This window comes from Lathamus discolor, chromosome 6 (assembly GCF_037157495.1).
Source record: "Lathamus discolor isolate bLatDis1 chromosome 6, bLatDis1.hap1, whole genome shotgun sequence".
NCBI classification, from domain to species: domain Eukaryota; kingdom Metazoa; phylum Chordata; class Aves; order Psittaciformes; family Psittacidae; genus Lathamus; species Lathamus discolor.
Window position 1 is genome coordinate 79,349,677 of NC_088889.1, and position 13,908 is coordinate 79,363,584.

General features: G+C 35.3%; 1 protein-coding gene across 17 annotated transcripts in view; it reads right to left on the reverse strand.

Moving 5' to 3' along the window:
• The window catches only part of RBFOX1 (RNA binding fox-1 homolog 1), an 892,094-nt gene that overhangs the window by 580,080 nt on the left and 298,106 nt on the right, over positions 1–13,908 (reverse strand). For 13 of the 17 annotated variants that reach the window (XM_065683977.1, XM_065683981.1, XM_065683986.1 and 10 more), the window contains one exon: positions 8,679–8,726. In XM_065683977.1, coding sequence (XP_065540049.1) covers positions 8,679–8,726 — 48 coding nt within the window. Of the gene's footprint in view, positions 1–8,678; positions 8,727–9,423; positions 9,453–10,369; positions 10,455–10,575; positions 10,607–13,908 lie in introns of those variants that run through there. The other 4 variants (XM_065683969.1, XM_065683996.1, XM_065683971.1 and 1 more) reach the window with 4 other exon arrangements.

Below are 13,908 nucleotides of genomic sequence, written 5' to 3' on the forward strand. Positions count from 1 at the left end.
CTTTTTCATGTAACTTCAAAAGACAATTCCCCTCTGTGTTTTTATACCTGTTGACAAGTTAATAGTCAGACGTAGGCAGAAGTTTAACATGGCTTTAGTCTCCCACAGATTCTTTTCTAGTTAATTTTGGCAGATAATTAGCATCAGACATAAGATCTCCTTCTCAACTTGGCTGTTTTGTTCCCCCCCTCCAAACATCTGAGAATTTCAATTTTATGTTTAGCTGAATACTGAAGCCAAAGATTCCTTATCCCCTTCCTTGTTCCCAAGTGATACTCAGTTCATTGTATGCAGGCAAAGTACACATAAATATATTCCAAAGTAACTTGTGCATACATTTACTTCAGTGAAAATACATGTTTTTATTAATTTATATAAAGGTATTAGATATTTCAGAATGCTATTTCTAGCTTCGTGAGCTTGTTTAGGAGTTACTGGCAGGAAGCCATCACATATTTAATGCAATTTATCTCAAAGCAGAGGAAGTTCAAAAATTATGGTGATTGCTTTCTGGTTTTTAAATTCATATAATGCAAACATCAGGGCTGAATGTAATAGCAGATAAAGGCATGTATTTTAATGCCATTTAATGATCTGGTGTTAAAAAGGCTAGAAAGAGAATCAGCTGAAGGGCATGACTTCCAATCCTGGGAAATGATAAAAATCAGCACTGTTCTCAAAAAAAAAAAAAAAAAAAAAAAAAAAAAAAGGCTTTTGTTGAGTATTGGATTTAGACGGCAATCAGATTTTTAAAATAAAAATATATTGTGTATTGTGATGCTGTTTTAAACTTAAGCCTACTCAATGAAAAAGTGACATTTGAAAGATACTAACTACTCAAAAGGCTCACTGCAAAGTCACTCATTCAAGAAAGCTTTTCGCAAATGACACTGAAATTAACAGTACCACAGAAAATACATTTTTGTATTCTGTATTCTGCACATGCATGTAACAAAAATTTGCTAGTTTGCTGACTGATGCCCTCAATAAAATTTGTTTACAACACATGCTAATCTATGTTGTAACAAGGATTACATTTATATTCTGCCTGAACAGGAACTAGGTATTTCATCAGTATTAAAGGACTCTGGAAAAAGAAATGGTGTACCTTTCCTATGGTTCTTTCTTCATTCTTTGACACCTTCTCCCAGGAGTTTTAGTATGAAAAAGTTGCCCTTAAAAGAATAAATAGCCCCTTCAAGAACTAATTTTCTACAAAGCCATAGAATTATAATTTCAAGATTTACCCAACTATATTCAAAATTAATATTTGGAAAAAATCTTCTCCCAATGAAGATAATTTATATGCAACAAGCAATCATGTTTACACATAGTAGTACACGGATAGAAAATTTAATGGTTAAAGTTGGAATACACTGGCAAAATGACAAAATGTAATAAACCCTTTTTTTTATGCAATCTGCCTCTAGTATAATAAATCTGCCTTCTAGTATAATAAATATACTATCTGTGTCCCATATGTGTGTATTCAGCATATGCAAAAGTCACACAGCCAAACACGTTGACACTTCAGTGGGAGATCAAATTATTGTTTTGGCACTTCTGTCACTCCTGCCATATCAATTCCACTTTATCAAATTACAGATTGCTAGATAAAGTTGGATTAAAGGGAAAGACAGACACACACACAGAGAGGAGCAATTGTCATCACTTCAGTTGTGAAATTCCATAATTGCATGTCAGTGTCAGAAAGAACAAGAGAGCAGTAATAGGACTGACATGAGGATCATTCAAATCAAGCTTTCCAGTAAGACTTTGCACTGTGTCAAGCCACATGTCAGGAAATGGACTGGATTTCTGAGTATTTCCTCATTAGAATTGTCAATATTTATCAAGTCGACTAATGCTGCGTGTTAAGTTCTAGGGCAAATTTCTGCTACCTGTTTTCCCTAAGTAGTGCTTTCACTAGTAAAGAACATAAACTTTAAGACATAGGAGAGAAAAATAATTTTCTTTTAGAAATATCACTAAAAGTAATATATACAATAATATATTATATCTGAACAACTTAGACTATAGGTCTGAGTCAAGTTTCTGAGTTTTATGGTACCTACAATGCAACAAATCTTGAATTCAAATAATGGTGGAGGAGTCAGCCATGGATTTCAAGTAACTTTTCTGGTAATAAACAAACAACCCACCACCACCACCTTATCTAATTTTACTTTTTTTGTGGAAGTTGTGAATACTTCCAGCTCTGTACTAAGGAAGATTCAAGAAGCAACATGTAAATCTGATTTACATGATCCAAGATGTCAGTGAAACCTCTGACATACTGTGACAGGAGGACACTATTCTTGGAACAGCTCATTATTCTCACCTCTGGGTTACTCCCCCTTGGTTTTGTATTCTATGGTCAATCCTCTGTACTTTATGAGGTCCTGTCATATGATGGTCCATTAATACTCCTTACTATCTGTACTGCCATTAAAGAGGCAAAACAAATAAGAATCATTTGTTCACTCACGTAGACACCAGGAGGCTCATTAATGTTCAAAACTTCCTTAGATTCACTTACTCATATTCACTGATGGAAAGCTCCTAAACAGTATAAAAAGGGATTATGATGAAAAGAAACAGTATATAAATATATCCAAATCTTAGATGCCAGTAGCTGAGTCAGTCTCTCCACTATGCTTCTTATCAGCATTCACCATCACTATTTGATACCCTTATTAATTGCTTCCCAGAGTAACTGGAAGAACAACATTAAAGAAATCGGATAAATTTTCTTCCTACTACTAAAAAAAATATTTTTCCCTTAAATTTCAGTGGAAAACATTTTCATACAATCATTATAAATTAATTAAAACAAAACCAGAGAATAGGTAAAGCTAATGCAGCTTCTTTTTCCCATTTTGTCTCAGATTTCCTTTGTAACCTTGCCTATGTCTCCCCTTCACACTTCCAGTTCCCCATATTTAACGTGAGCAATATAAATGTAAGTACTTTCCTCACAGGTGTTTTTAATTTGTTTGTAAAGTACTTGGAGATCTTCTGACAGAAGGTACTAAAAAAAAAAATAAATTATAAAATATTTTCCACAGCAGCCATAGAAAAGGAAAGGCATTACCGCCTGTACTGTATCCTGCAGAAGGTAATAGGGAGTTATGAAACATTATGTCACTACAGGGAAATTTTCTAACTTACTGACCTATCATGTTATTGGACTAATGCATACCCATAAAGTCTATTGCTCTCATAAAGCCTCTGCACTCTGAGCTCCAAAGTGGTAAATTTTAAAGTCAAGATGCATCTCAAAAATGTTCTCTTCGTGAGCCACTTCTCAAGAACAGAATAATGAAGTAAGATATCTGGAATGACCTTCAGCCACCAAGCCAATAACACTTAGCTGCTAGTTAACAGTCAGCATTACATTTCCTGCAAGGAATACTGAGGAGAATGTCATTGCACATTACAGCAAAAGTGAGTCTATTACTAAAAGAGTATGCTAAAATAAAAATGAAGAAGCCAAAGCTGAAGAATAAAACATTCCTAGGACAGTAAAAAACAGCTGAAACAAAATTCTCCAGCACAGAAAGCTCATCATAAGCTGATTTCCCATTCGGTTTTCAGGTCTCAGTTTTCCAGGTAACTGCTCAGATGAAACGAAGATGTGAACTGAGATTAAATAAAAGATTAGGAAGATTTATTAGGGGCAGATTTTTCAGGTAATGGCAGGTGATGAAGCTGGTGTAAGGGAAAACAAAACAAACAAAAGGCTTCACATATTAAAAAAAAAAAAAAAAAAAAAAAAGGGCTTCACATATTAAGACTCTTCTAAGACTGGAGACCAAGACTAGAGTTTGGTTACACCTAATGGAAGAGAAGATTGTACAGAAATCCACATGGTCACCCTTTAGACAAAATGGCCAATATCCTCATTGATTCTCTTCAGTCACAACCATTTAGTTATATTGGAAAAGCCGGGTAAAAGAAAAAAAACCAAACCAAACAGCAAAAAAAAAAAACTGTCATCACCCTTGCAAGAGCAAAACTTCATGCTGAAAAACACCACAGGCTTTGCAATTATGACCCAAAAAATACATCACGCAACTAGCTTCAGAAATCGATGTATTTTTACAAAACTCACACTTGGTGCTTTTTACCAGGTTTTGTTCTGTGGAAATTTAAAAGACATGTTTCTACATACATTTCTTTGAAAAGCAAAGCTGAGACATTTCCATGATCACGATTCATTATATATTCAATATCACAATGCTCAGAATGAATGTATAAGATCAAAACAGAACAGGTTTTGAACAGAACAAGCACAGCAAAGAATACCCATGTGGTAGGAAGTGAGTCATACATGCACTTGTGGGTCCACTGCTGGCACTGGTAAACACACTCTAGTAAGGCACAATAATACAGGCCAGTTATAGCAGACTGTTGATTATTTGTCACCTGATGCCTTCTTATAGTCCATGGAATATTTTCAGTTTGTAGTCAGACTTGAACAAAGAGAAGTTGTGAATGCCCCATTCCTGGCACTGTTCAAGGCCAGGCTGGACAAGGCCTTGAGCAACTTGCTCTAGTGGGAAGTATTTCTGCCTGTGACAAGAGTGTGGGAACTAAATAAGCTTTAAGGTCCCTTCTAACCCAAACCATTCTATGATCCTATAATGTTCTCAAACCTGAGAGCTTTCTTCCTGACATAAAATGTAAGTAGAATCTTACATAAAAAGGTTAGTAGAAGTAACAATGAAAGGAGAGACAGATGATAGTGATAAAGTAGCTAGGACAATTAAATGCTATTTTGTCATTTTTTCAATATTTCAAAATAATAATTACAGTCATTAAATTTTAAGTTTGCCTTCAGGTAATGCTTTAGCCATGGTTACATAAATTTCTACTTCAGAAGTTAAAGAAACTTCAGGAAAAAGATTACAAGAAAAGGCACCTTCCAGTTTTATATTTGGTTGTTGACTAGGAAAATTTGCCATTAATGACTAATGCTATAGTACATTAGTAGTATATTCCATTATGGAAGTGCAAATTCTTAGATACTAATGATGCATGTCCTAATTGCAGTAGGTTTTTTTTTTATTTCGACCTAGATAAAACAAAAATCTTCAATTACTATGTTTCGGGTTGTATGAACTACATTAAGCCCCTAATTTCTGCTTTCAATAAACAAGAAACAATGCATTATCATTAACCAAGACTGATGTATCTTTATTTGATGATCATTGTATAAGTCACCAATAATACATATCCCAGGACTGTGAAGTAATTTGACCACTTAAGTTTGGTAGAAGCTTCAGTTCCATGACCAAACACAGAAAAAAGGTAAAATCTAAAATGTCAACAGTATAGGTATTTATTACGCTCCTGTTCTTTCAAAATGCTTCAACAAGTTCACATAATGAAGATAAATTTGCCAGACAATTCATTAATTTTAGTTTCTATATTTGAAAGCTAGAGCACTGAGCAGGTGGTCATTGTTGTTGGATAGAAACCATACGTTTCCCAAATCAACAACCAAACCATAATCCAAAACCTAGCAAACATCACGTCTATTCTTCAGTGGTTAGTGAGGCAAGATCCCACATGAGACTGTAAACCTCAAGGCATCGGTAGTTATAGTCAAAAGGATGAGAAATTCGTGCACTCAGCACCGCAACATTGAGAACCTCCAGATCTCCAGCTTGTCAACCTTAATGATACAGAGAGAGAGAGACAAATCAAGAGAGACTCTTCTCCAGGCTTCACAGTAAGTTTGGACAGGCTGTGACTGGCTCCTCACCTTTCTGCCACTGCTGCTAAGAGCAAGAAGGGAGAAACGTGAGCACAACAGGTCAGCAAAGTAATAAGGCATAACATGGGAATCTCACGCTTTTTCACTTCACTTCCCTCACTCAGTCTTAGGGTCGGGGTTGTCTCAGAAAAAGTGAGACCACATATTCTGCACTGGATGAGGTTCCCCTTTCTGGGAACTGGGCAGCTGGGCTAGTCTTTACAGCCCAAGCCAGTGAAGATAGCTCACTCCTTAGGAAACCACTCCAACTCAGAACAATCACTGAGGCCAAAAAAAACCCATAAGATACACAGCTCCTGTAATTTATACTGAGGTAGAAATCCTCCTATCATAAAACAATGGAAAAAAAGAAAACATTAGTTTTCTTGAGACAGGTTGGTGCATCTGCTACATAAAAGGAAGGCTGCAATAAAAAGGAATACAACACACACATTACTGTGACTGCAGTCCAAAGCACACCAGGCTGTTCGCTTTTCCCATTATTCAAGCAATAAAAAGAACCTTCTGGTTGTGCAGTTTAGTAGCTGCTACCCACACTGAAAAAGTTAGATCGTGGTGTATAGAACTAAGGTCCCAAACTGCATTTTAGCATACTGTAAACCAACAGTTTAAACACCTAGACAATTTTGTAACAGCTATTGCTCAAACCTGAAACCTAAATGGCTGAGTTTCACAGAAGTGTGTACCAGCTGATGTTAGAGGTATTAAATTACACAGCATGTCCTCGCCATTTTCACGAACTCACTCACTACTTGACACAGAGATAAACTACACAGATTCAGTAATGCAGAACTGGATTCCAGCTCCAATTTAAAATGTCAGCAGGAAACATAAACCAAACCAAACCAAAACCAAACCAAAAACAAGCCAGTTAACTTTCTTTAGTGAGAAAGGGTTCCTATTTATTTCTGACAATTTAAATTTTTTAAGTTGAATATACTTCCATGTAAACCCTTTGTTTCTTGGTTAGTTTTTTTACCATGAACACACGGACCCTAATTTTGATTCAGCTCATTCTGCATCTGCAAAATGCTTGAGAGAAAAAGTGGAAGTAACTGCACAAGAAACAAGGAGGCATAATTTGTCACTAGTTCAAATTTAATGCAGCCTAGAAGAAAAGCAGAGATAAAATGCAGGAAAATTTGGAAATTTTACAAAATCAGAAAACATAGAGAGAATTGGGTTTATGGAAGGCATAAAGTCAATAAAAGAAACAAAAAAAAAAAACCAACCAGCAAAGCAAGAATTATTTGGTTTGTTAAAATGCTTTGAACAACAACAAAGACTCTAAGCCACCTAGAGAACTGAAATAGCATTAGGATTATAAATAACAAGGATAATACCTTAAATTTAATGCACAGGAAAATGCTTGTTTCAACTCTTAAAGTAATACATCAAAGTTACTGATCCTATTGACACAAATTTTGTAGTCCTTTGCTAATATACAGCGATTTTAAACATATCACTAGAGTATTTTTAAGCCGTGTGATAAAGCTGATACCATTTCTAGATTTCAAAAAAATTCTGCTTATACTTGTTTACTGTCCTTGCAATTATCCTACAATAAACTAGTTCTATTTTACTGATACATATCTGAGTAAAACGTTCAGTGTTGGCTTCACTTAAATGTAAGAAATTAAACCCTTCTTAGTATAGAGGACTTCAACAGACAGCATTAAGAGCAGCTTGGTATCTAAGATACAGAATACTTTCTTTTCTAGTCACATTGACAGTTTAGTATCTTAATTGAATTCTTAATATGATTTTGCATAGCTCAAAATAATTCCTTCTCTTCATTCCTGAAGATGTTGAAAAAACACTGAAATTCTGCAGAACCTTTGTCACAACAAAGCAAATGAATTGTGATTTCCTGCCCTAACTTCAACAGCATTTCACATCAGACTTGCATGATGTTGTTTTATAGACTTTGAGCAACCATGAACTAAAGTGCATAGTTATAATGCTGGGTAATAAAGCCTCACTTCTGTAGCAACCCCTCCCCCCTCAACAGCTATTTTTAAAAGGAGGAGCTGCTGACTGCTCACAGGATGATGCAGTAGCCAAAAGAAGTTAAAAAACAAACAAAAAACCCAAACAAAAACAACCCATAAAAAAGAAAAAAAACAACAGAAAACCATCTGGAATGTTAAGTAATAGAACATGGGTATCACATGTTATAGCACAGTTAAACTAATGCCGAAGAAGACCGACTGTTTCAAAACATAAATTGAGAATATGATGTTATTAATCCTAGCAGCCACACTTCAATTGTGGAAACTGACAGTACTTCAAGAATTCCTTCTAAAAATGTAACTTCATGCAAGGATATTTAAACATACACGTCATAACATATTGCTTAAGAAAGGTGACTACAAGTGAAAACATTTTAAACTTATTCACAGAAAATAAAAATTTAAATAGTAAGGTAACATTTTTTCAAGCATCAACTGTTTAGAAGTATAAAAAAAAAAAAAAAATTAGTACCAAAGGTAGTGCTTCTAAAGCAAGAAAAAGCAGCCCTGATCTTGCTGCTTTACAAATATTTAGCATGGTGTGCCAACATTATCCTGACACAACAATTTTGTTAATAATGGAAATTAAGAACAGGATGTGGAATTGCCTTAAAGCTATTGATAGTTTAATGACATGAAGATTACAATTCCCTTCTGAACAAGCAGTTATAAAAATTTCTAATACAAGTGTATTCTATAGAATAAGATTATTTTGTCCCCAGTGAAGTTGAAATACAATATTAGAAAAGTTAGTGTTAGAACTTTTTAAAATATACACAGGTAAGCCAACATATTTTGACATGGTTTAGTTAAAAAAGAAAATCAACCAAAGACCCCATTTCCTAGAGTTGTCTGACAAATGACATTAAAAACAGGCCACTTACTTTTCTGTCCTCAGTTTCTACAGAGGAAATGCACTCTGCTTTAGTATCCTGAAAAGGCAAACAGAAAAGACATGTCATAAACATATCACCCAGGTTTGTGGGAATAATTCAGGATGAAGAAAAGGCATCAAAGGCTGAAAAGCGGGTTTCTCAACCTATTGCAATTCACTGAACTGTTGTTTTGTACATACAGTATATCTAAATGTACAACTTGTAGTATTACAGCTCTAACCATAATAGGTCTATTAACCTTTATTACAAGCATAAACTTAAAGACAGGATTGAAACATCACAAAAACCCAAACCTACTTCAGTATAGCTCAGCCAGCTCCTAAGACAAAAATATGATCTCTGCTTTATACTGTGTTTGCTCTTTCTACTTTTATCTCAAAGAAAATATAATTGTTTGCTCGCTCCTTTTTCATGTTTTTTATTAGTGATGGTAGCTTAATATATATAAAGGTGAGTTTAGGAGGAAATAACTGTTCAAGCTTCTGCCTATTGTCAAGAGTGCTAACTAGGACTTGATGAAGATAATTGTGTCTGAATCTCATAGCAGTATGCAAGAATAATCAAGCATCTGTTGATATAAATATGTGCATATATATGCACACATATATATACAGATACATATATTTTGGACTTATGTTTTCTTCAAGAGTCAAACAAATGAACTTCAACCTGATGACACCCAACATATGGTTTGTTTAGGGGTTTTTTTTTCCACTAATGTATTTGGACCTACTTTGCATCTTTTGATTTTTGCCAGCAGACCTGAAGACATGAGGAAATAATCATTATCACAAAAATTGTTCTCTGAAAGGCATTTGTTTTTTCATACTATCCCTTTGTACAACATGTTACTATTGGAAACTGACTAAGCCAAATATAGCTCAAGCCATTAAACTGTAGACAAGTGACCTTATATGATCTTTCTTTTGTTTTCAACTTTACTCTTCTAGTGAGGGTATTGCGCAAAGCTAATTTTGCTTACATACGGCAACTTTAGAGATTTCTATTGGGATAAAATGACATACAGATTCATTAGAAGTAAATCCTTACCCAGCCTCTCACTGAAACTAGAACTACTCTCATCAGAGTTTAGGTTATTGGCTACACTGACTTGCTAAATAAATCCTAGACCACAAATTTAAGGCTGATAGCTAATAGCAGATCCCATTAAAAATGAAAACAGACATGAAATTATGTTCCTTCAACACCATGCCTAAATCTTAAATGAAGGACTGGTATTATTTCAATGCCAAGCACCCAAGCCATATATATACCCATAGATAGATAGATAGATAGATAGAACCATAGAATCATAGAATAGTTAGGGTTGGAAAGGACCTTAAGTTCATCTAGTTCCAACCCCTCTGCCATGGGCAGGGACACCTAACACTAAACCATCTCACCCAACGCTTCGTCCAACCTGGCCATGAACACTGCCAAGGATGGAGCACTCACAACCTCCCTGGGCAACCTGTTCCAGTGCCTCACCACCCTAACAGGAAAGAACTTCCTCCTTAGAAAGAATGAAATGTTCTTTAACATATTTATTGGTTAATCAAAAATGAATCATCTTTTCATATTACTAAGGACAATGTGGCTCTATTTCACATAGTGACCCAAATTAACTGAATGCAGAATAAAGTAGCTCCTATCAGAATCAAGTCACAGCTACTACAAACTCTCAGTAGGATGAATATATCTTGTCGTATGACGAATATATCTAGTAGTACTTTGATTTGTTCTTCCGCCTATAGAAGATTATAGTTTGTTATTTTGCTACTGCCATTTCCCATTAAAAGCAATTTCTAAGAAACCCAAATTCATAAGCATTTATTACTCAATATGAATTAAAAATGCAGTTTTATCTGGAGAAAACAAGACCCACCTTCCTCCCAGAACAGCTTAAGCCACATGGTTGTCTACAACCAGGAATGCAAAGCTACAAATTAAGCATGAAGCCCAGCTGAAAACAGTTGAGGCCAACCCAGCTGAGACTCACTGCTGCAATCAGTAATTAGACAATGTGCATTGAAGTTAACTGACACCAGCCATAAAGACAAGATACAGACTGTAAATCAGAGGACAATCTCTGCCATGCATTTTGTCCCTGAATATCCAAAGATCATTTTACCTTGTGGGGTTTGGCTTTCTATCTAAAGATACAGAAACTGAATTCTACAAATTAACCACTGCACTATAAACAATAAAAACTACATATGTGTGGTTTCAATATTACGGGATATTGAAGCCAGCAAGAAAGAGTGGTTTGGGGTTATCATTTAAGTTAGGTAAAGTCAGATTTGAGTAAAGAAATAACTCTATGTCTTCAAGTGTAGAGACCTAACTTAGACTTCTGTACGAGGAAAAAAAAAAAAAAAAATCCAGGGTCCATTGTTATTTTATTGGTTTTGGTATTCCAAATAGGAATTTAAAAATATTGCCTATTTAATTTTTTACAAACTTGCTTTACATACATTATCAGAGGATAATCTGGACTGTAAAAAAACATATAATATGTAGTACCACGCAAAGCCTGAGTTCCTGAATAGGATTTTTCTTTACCAATTGAAGAAATCCTCACAAACGCATGTACTCTAATAAAGTATACCTAAGGATACCGACGGGTTACTGAAAGAAGGACTCAAGTAGATTTCAAGAATCCCTAGTCCAAAGGGGTTAAATCAGTCGAAAGGAGTTAAAAATTTGGACAGTAAAAATTTGTGCAATAGGTGAAGAAGAAATTATAGAAATCATCAAATGGTTTGGGTTGGAAAGGACCTTAAAGATTATCTAGTTCCAACTCCCTGTCATGAGCAGGGACACCTTCCCCTAAACCAGGTTGCTCAGATCACTGACAGACTGATAACGACTGGTTTAGGGAGCAGGCCAACAGTCTGTAGTACAGGAAAAAGTAAGTATTCAAATTATTTTAAAGGCTTAAAACCAAAAAACAAACCCAAAAAAAAACAAAACGGGCAAAGACTTAGGGGAAATAAAATTGCATTCATGGTGAAACAGAATACCTGAGAAAATACACTACGATCAAGAAAATAGAAGACAGTCTCTTCTAAACCAATAATCTGCAAATTTATTACTTGATTAATGAACTGCAACTTGCAAAAAGTTTTCTTTTAAAGATAGTAACAACAGTTCATCACTGTGCAGAAACAGAGGAGTTGTGCAGAGGAGCTGTTAGTGGCGCATCTGGTGTCTCTAGAAAGTCTATGTTGAACTATTTTTGGAAGAAGAGCAGTCAGCTACTTTGTCACCAACTGTAACTGAATTTTGTTACTAAGTGTAACTGAACTCAGGCAGAACTTATCTTTAAGTGACAAGAACATTTCATGTTAGGGGTCTGCATGCATATGTTAACCTTCAACTGCCCAAGTGAACAAACAAGTTTTTTCTGAAGCAACTAGTGTGTAATTCTTTAAACCAGCGAAGTTACTGGCTTAACTGAATACATGTTTAAATATAAATAATCGAGTATACATCATCTACATCCTAGATACACCTCTTCTAAAGAAATACCTGCACAGAAACTAAGCTTAAAAAAAAACCCACAACAACAAACTTAACCATCTATCAATCTCAGAAGGGAAGAACTTCTCTCGAAGACATCTGTGCTACTTCTTGTAGAGTGCAAAATGACAAAGCATTAATAAATGCCATTTTAGCATGTGTACTGCAAACTTCCCAACTGCATGAATTACTTGAGATTAAGAAGTACCATTTCCGTAAAGCAGGTGTAAAATTCTATAGATGTGAACAATGCATCAGGCATTTTCTTTAATGTTGTCGCATCTCAAAAAAAAGTTAAACCCCAGCAGAAATCTGTTTCTCCTGAAGAATTATTATTTTAGACAAATTATATCATGATAGAATACTTCATAAGAAGTTTCATGGCAAATACAGAAAGAATGAATTACAGACATACCACACCCTGCCACTAAGGTAGAAAACCCTCTCATCCATTTCAGTTTAAGCCCAACACAATTCCTTTTTTTCTCCAGGTGTCACCACACAACAGCCAATTAAATTGTATTATTCTAAACACAATAAGAGCTCTATTTATTAGTATGTGGCAGCACAAAAGAAAATTGCCTTCTTTGTCTATTAATTTGGGTAGCGGCAACAAGGAAACAGAAGGCGGCTTTATGTAGAGTATCACGGGTGACACAGGACAAACACAACTTGTTTTGAACTGAACAAAGTGCCATAAGGGACACTGCCACTTTTACACTAGAGCTGCATTAATTGAGATGGTGAAACTATGCTTCCCTCTGTGTTTGCAGGCATACAGTTCTGACAGGTAGCTTTTAAATGTTCCTGCTGACATTCACATTAGTGACCAACTGGTTTAAACTTATGGTTGTACTGAGTACCATGTCTACCAGAGAGAAAAGTGAGACCAAGAGGTACTATTCCTTCAGTGCTAGTTTGGAGACAACTGGTAATTTAGATGACTTGACAGCAGGACCTACTGCAAGTGCATAGTATAGAATACATCAGATATGATACCCATTTTATTCCTGAGCAGGCTCCCCCTTCTCATTCCAATTTTTTTCTGTTTCATCATTCACGTTTCAGCAATTTTGAAGTTTAACATGGTAGGCCCTTGGAAAATATATCTACCACCTTCATCCGATGTAAGCATTATACAACTGTTACTGAACAGAAATAAAAGGAAAGCTCAAGAAAGTAAAAGTCATCACTGGTGGCAACATGATGCTGCATGACACTCTGGCTTATGACGCAGCAGAAACCTCCATACACTTGATTTTACATAGCTTCTATAATCCTACATTTAATTTTCCTATTGAATTGCAAATAGAAATAGTGGTATCAATATCCTCCAGTAGCCATTACTCATGCTAACATAGCTAACACCTGCACATAGCTGGGTATTTTATCATACGTTTTTCAGCTTGTTATCTCCCTGCTATCCAAAATCTATTTCCTCTACTTCCCTATCATCCTAACACAGAATACAAGAAACAAAGAAACCAACCCCAATGAAGAAGCAAACTCTGCAGCCTCAGAAACTTCAGAAAAGTTATTTGAATTTCTAAGATCTTTTATTTTTCATGTTAAAGTAAGTAAATCTAAAATGCAAACAGAATTCATATGTACGCACGCTACTGGCACGGCCTGTACTGGAAGGAAAGATGAGACTGGTTGAAGTATTTCCTGAATTGCTTTTGTGTGTAATATCAAG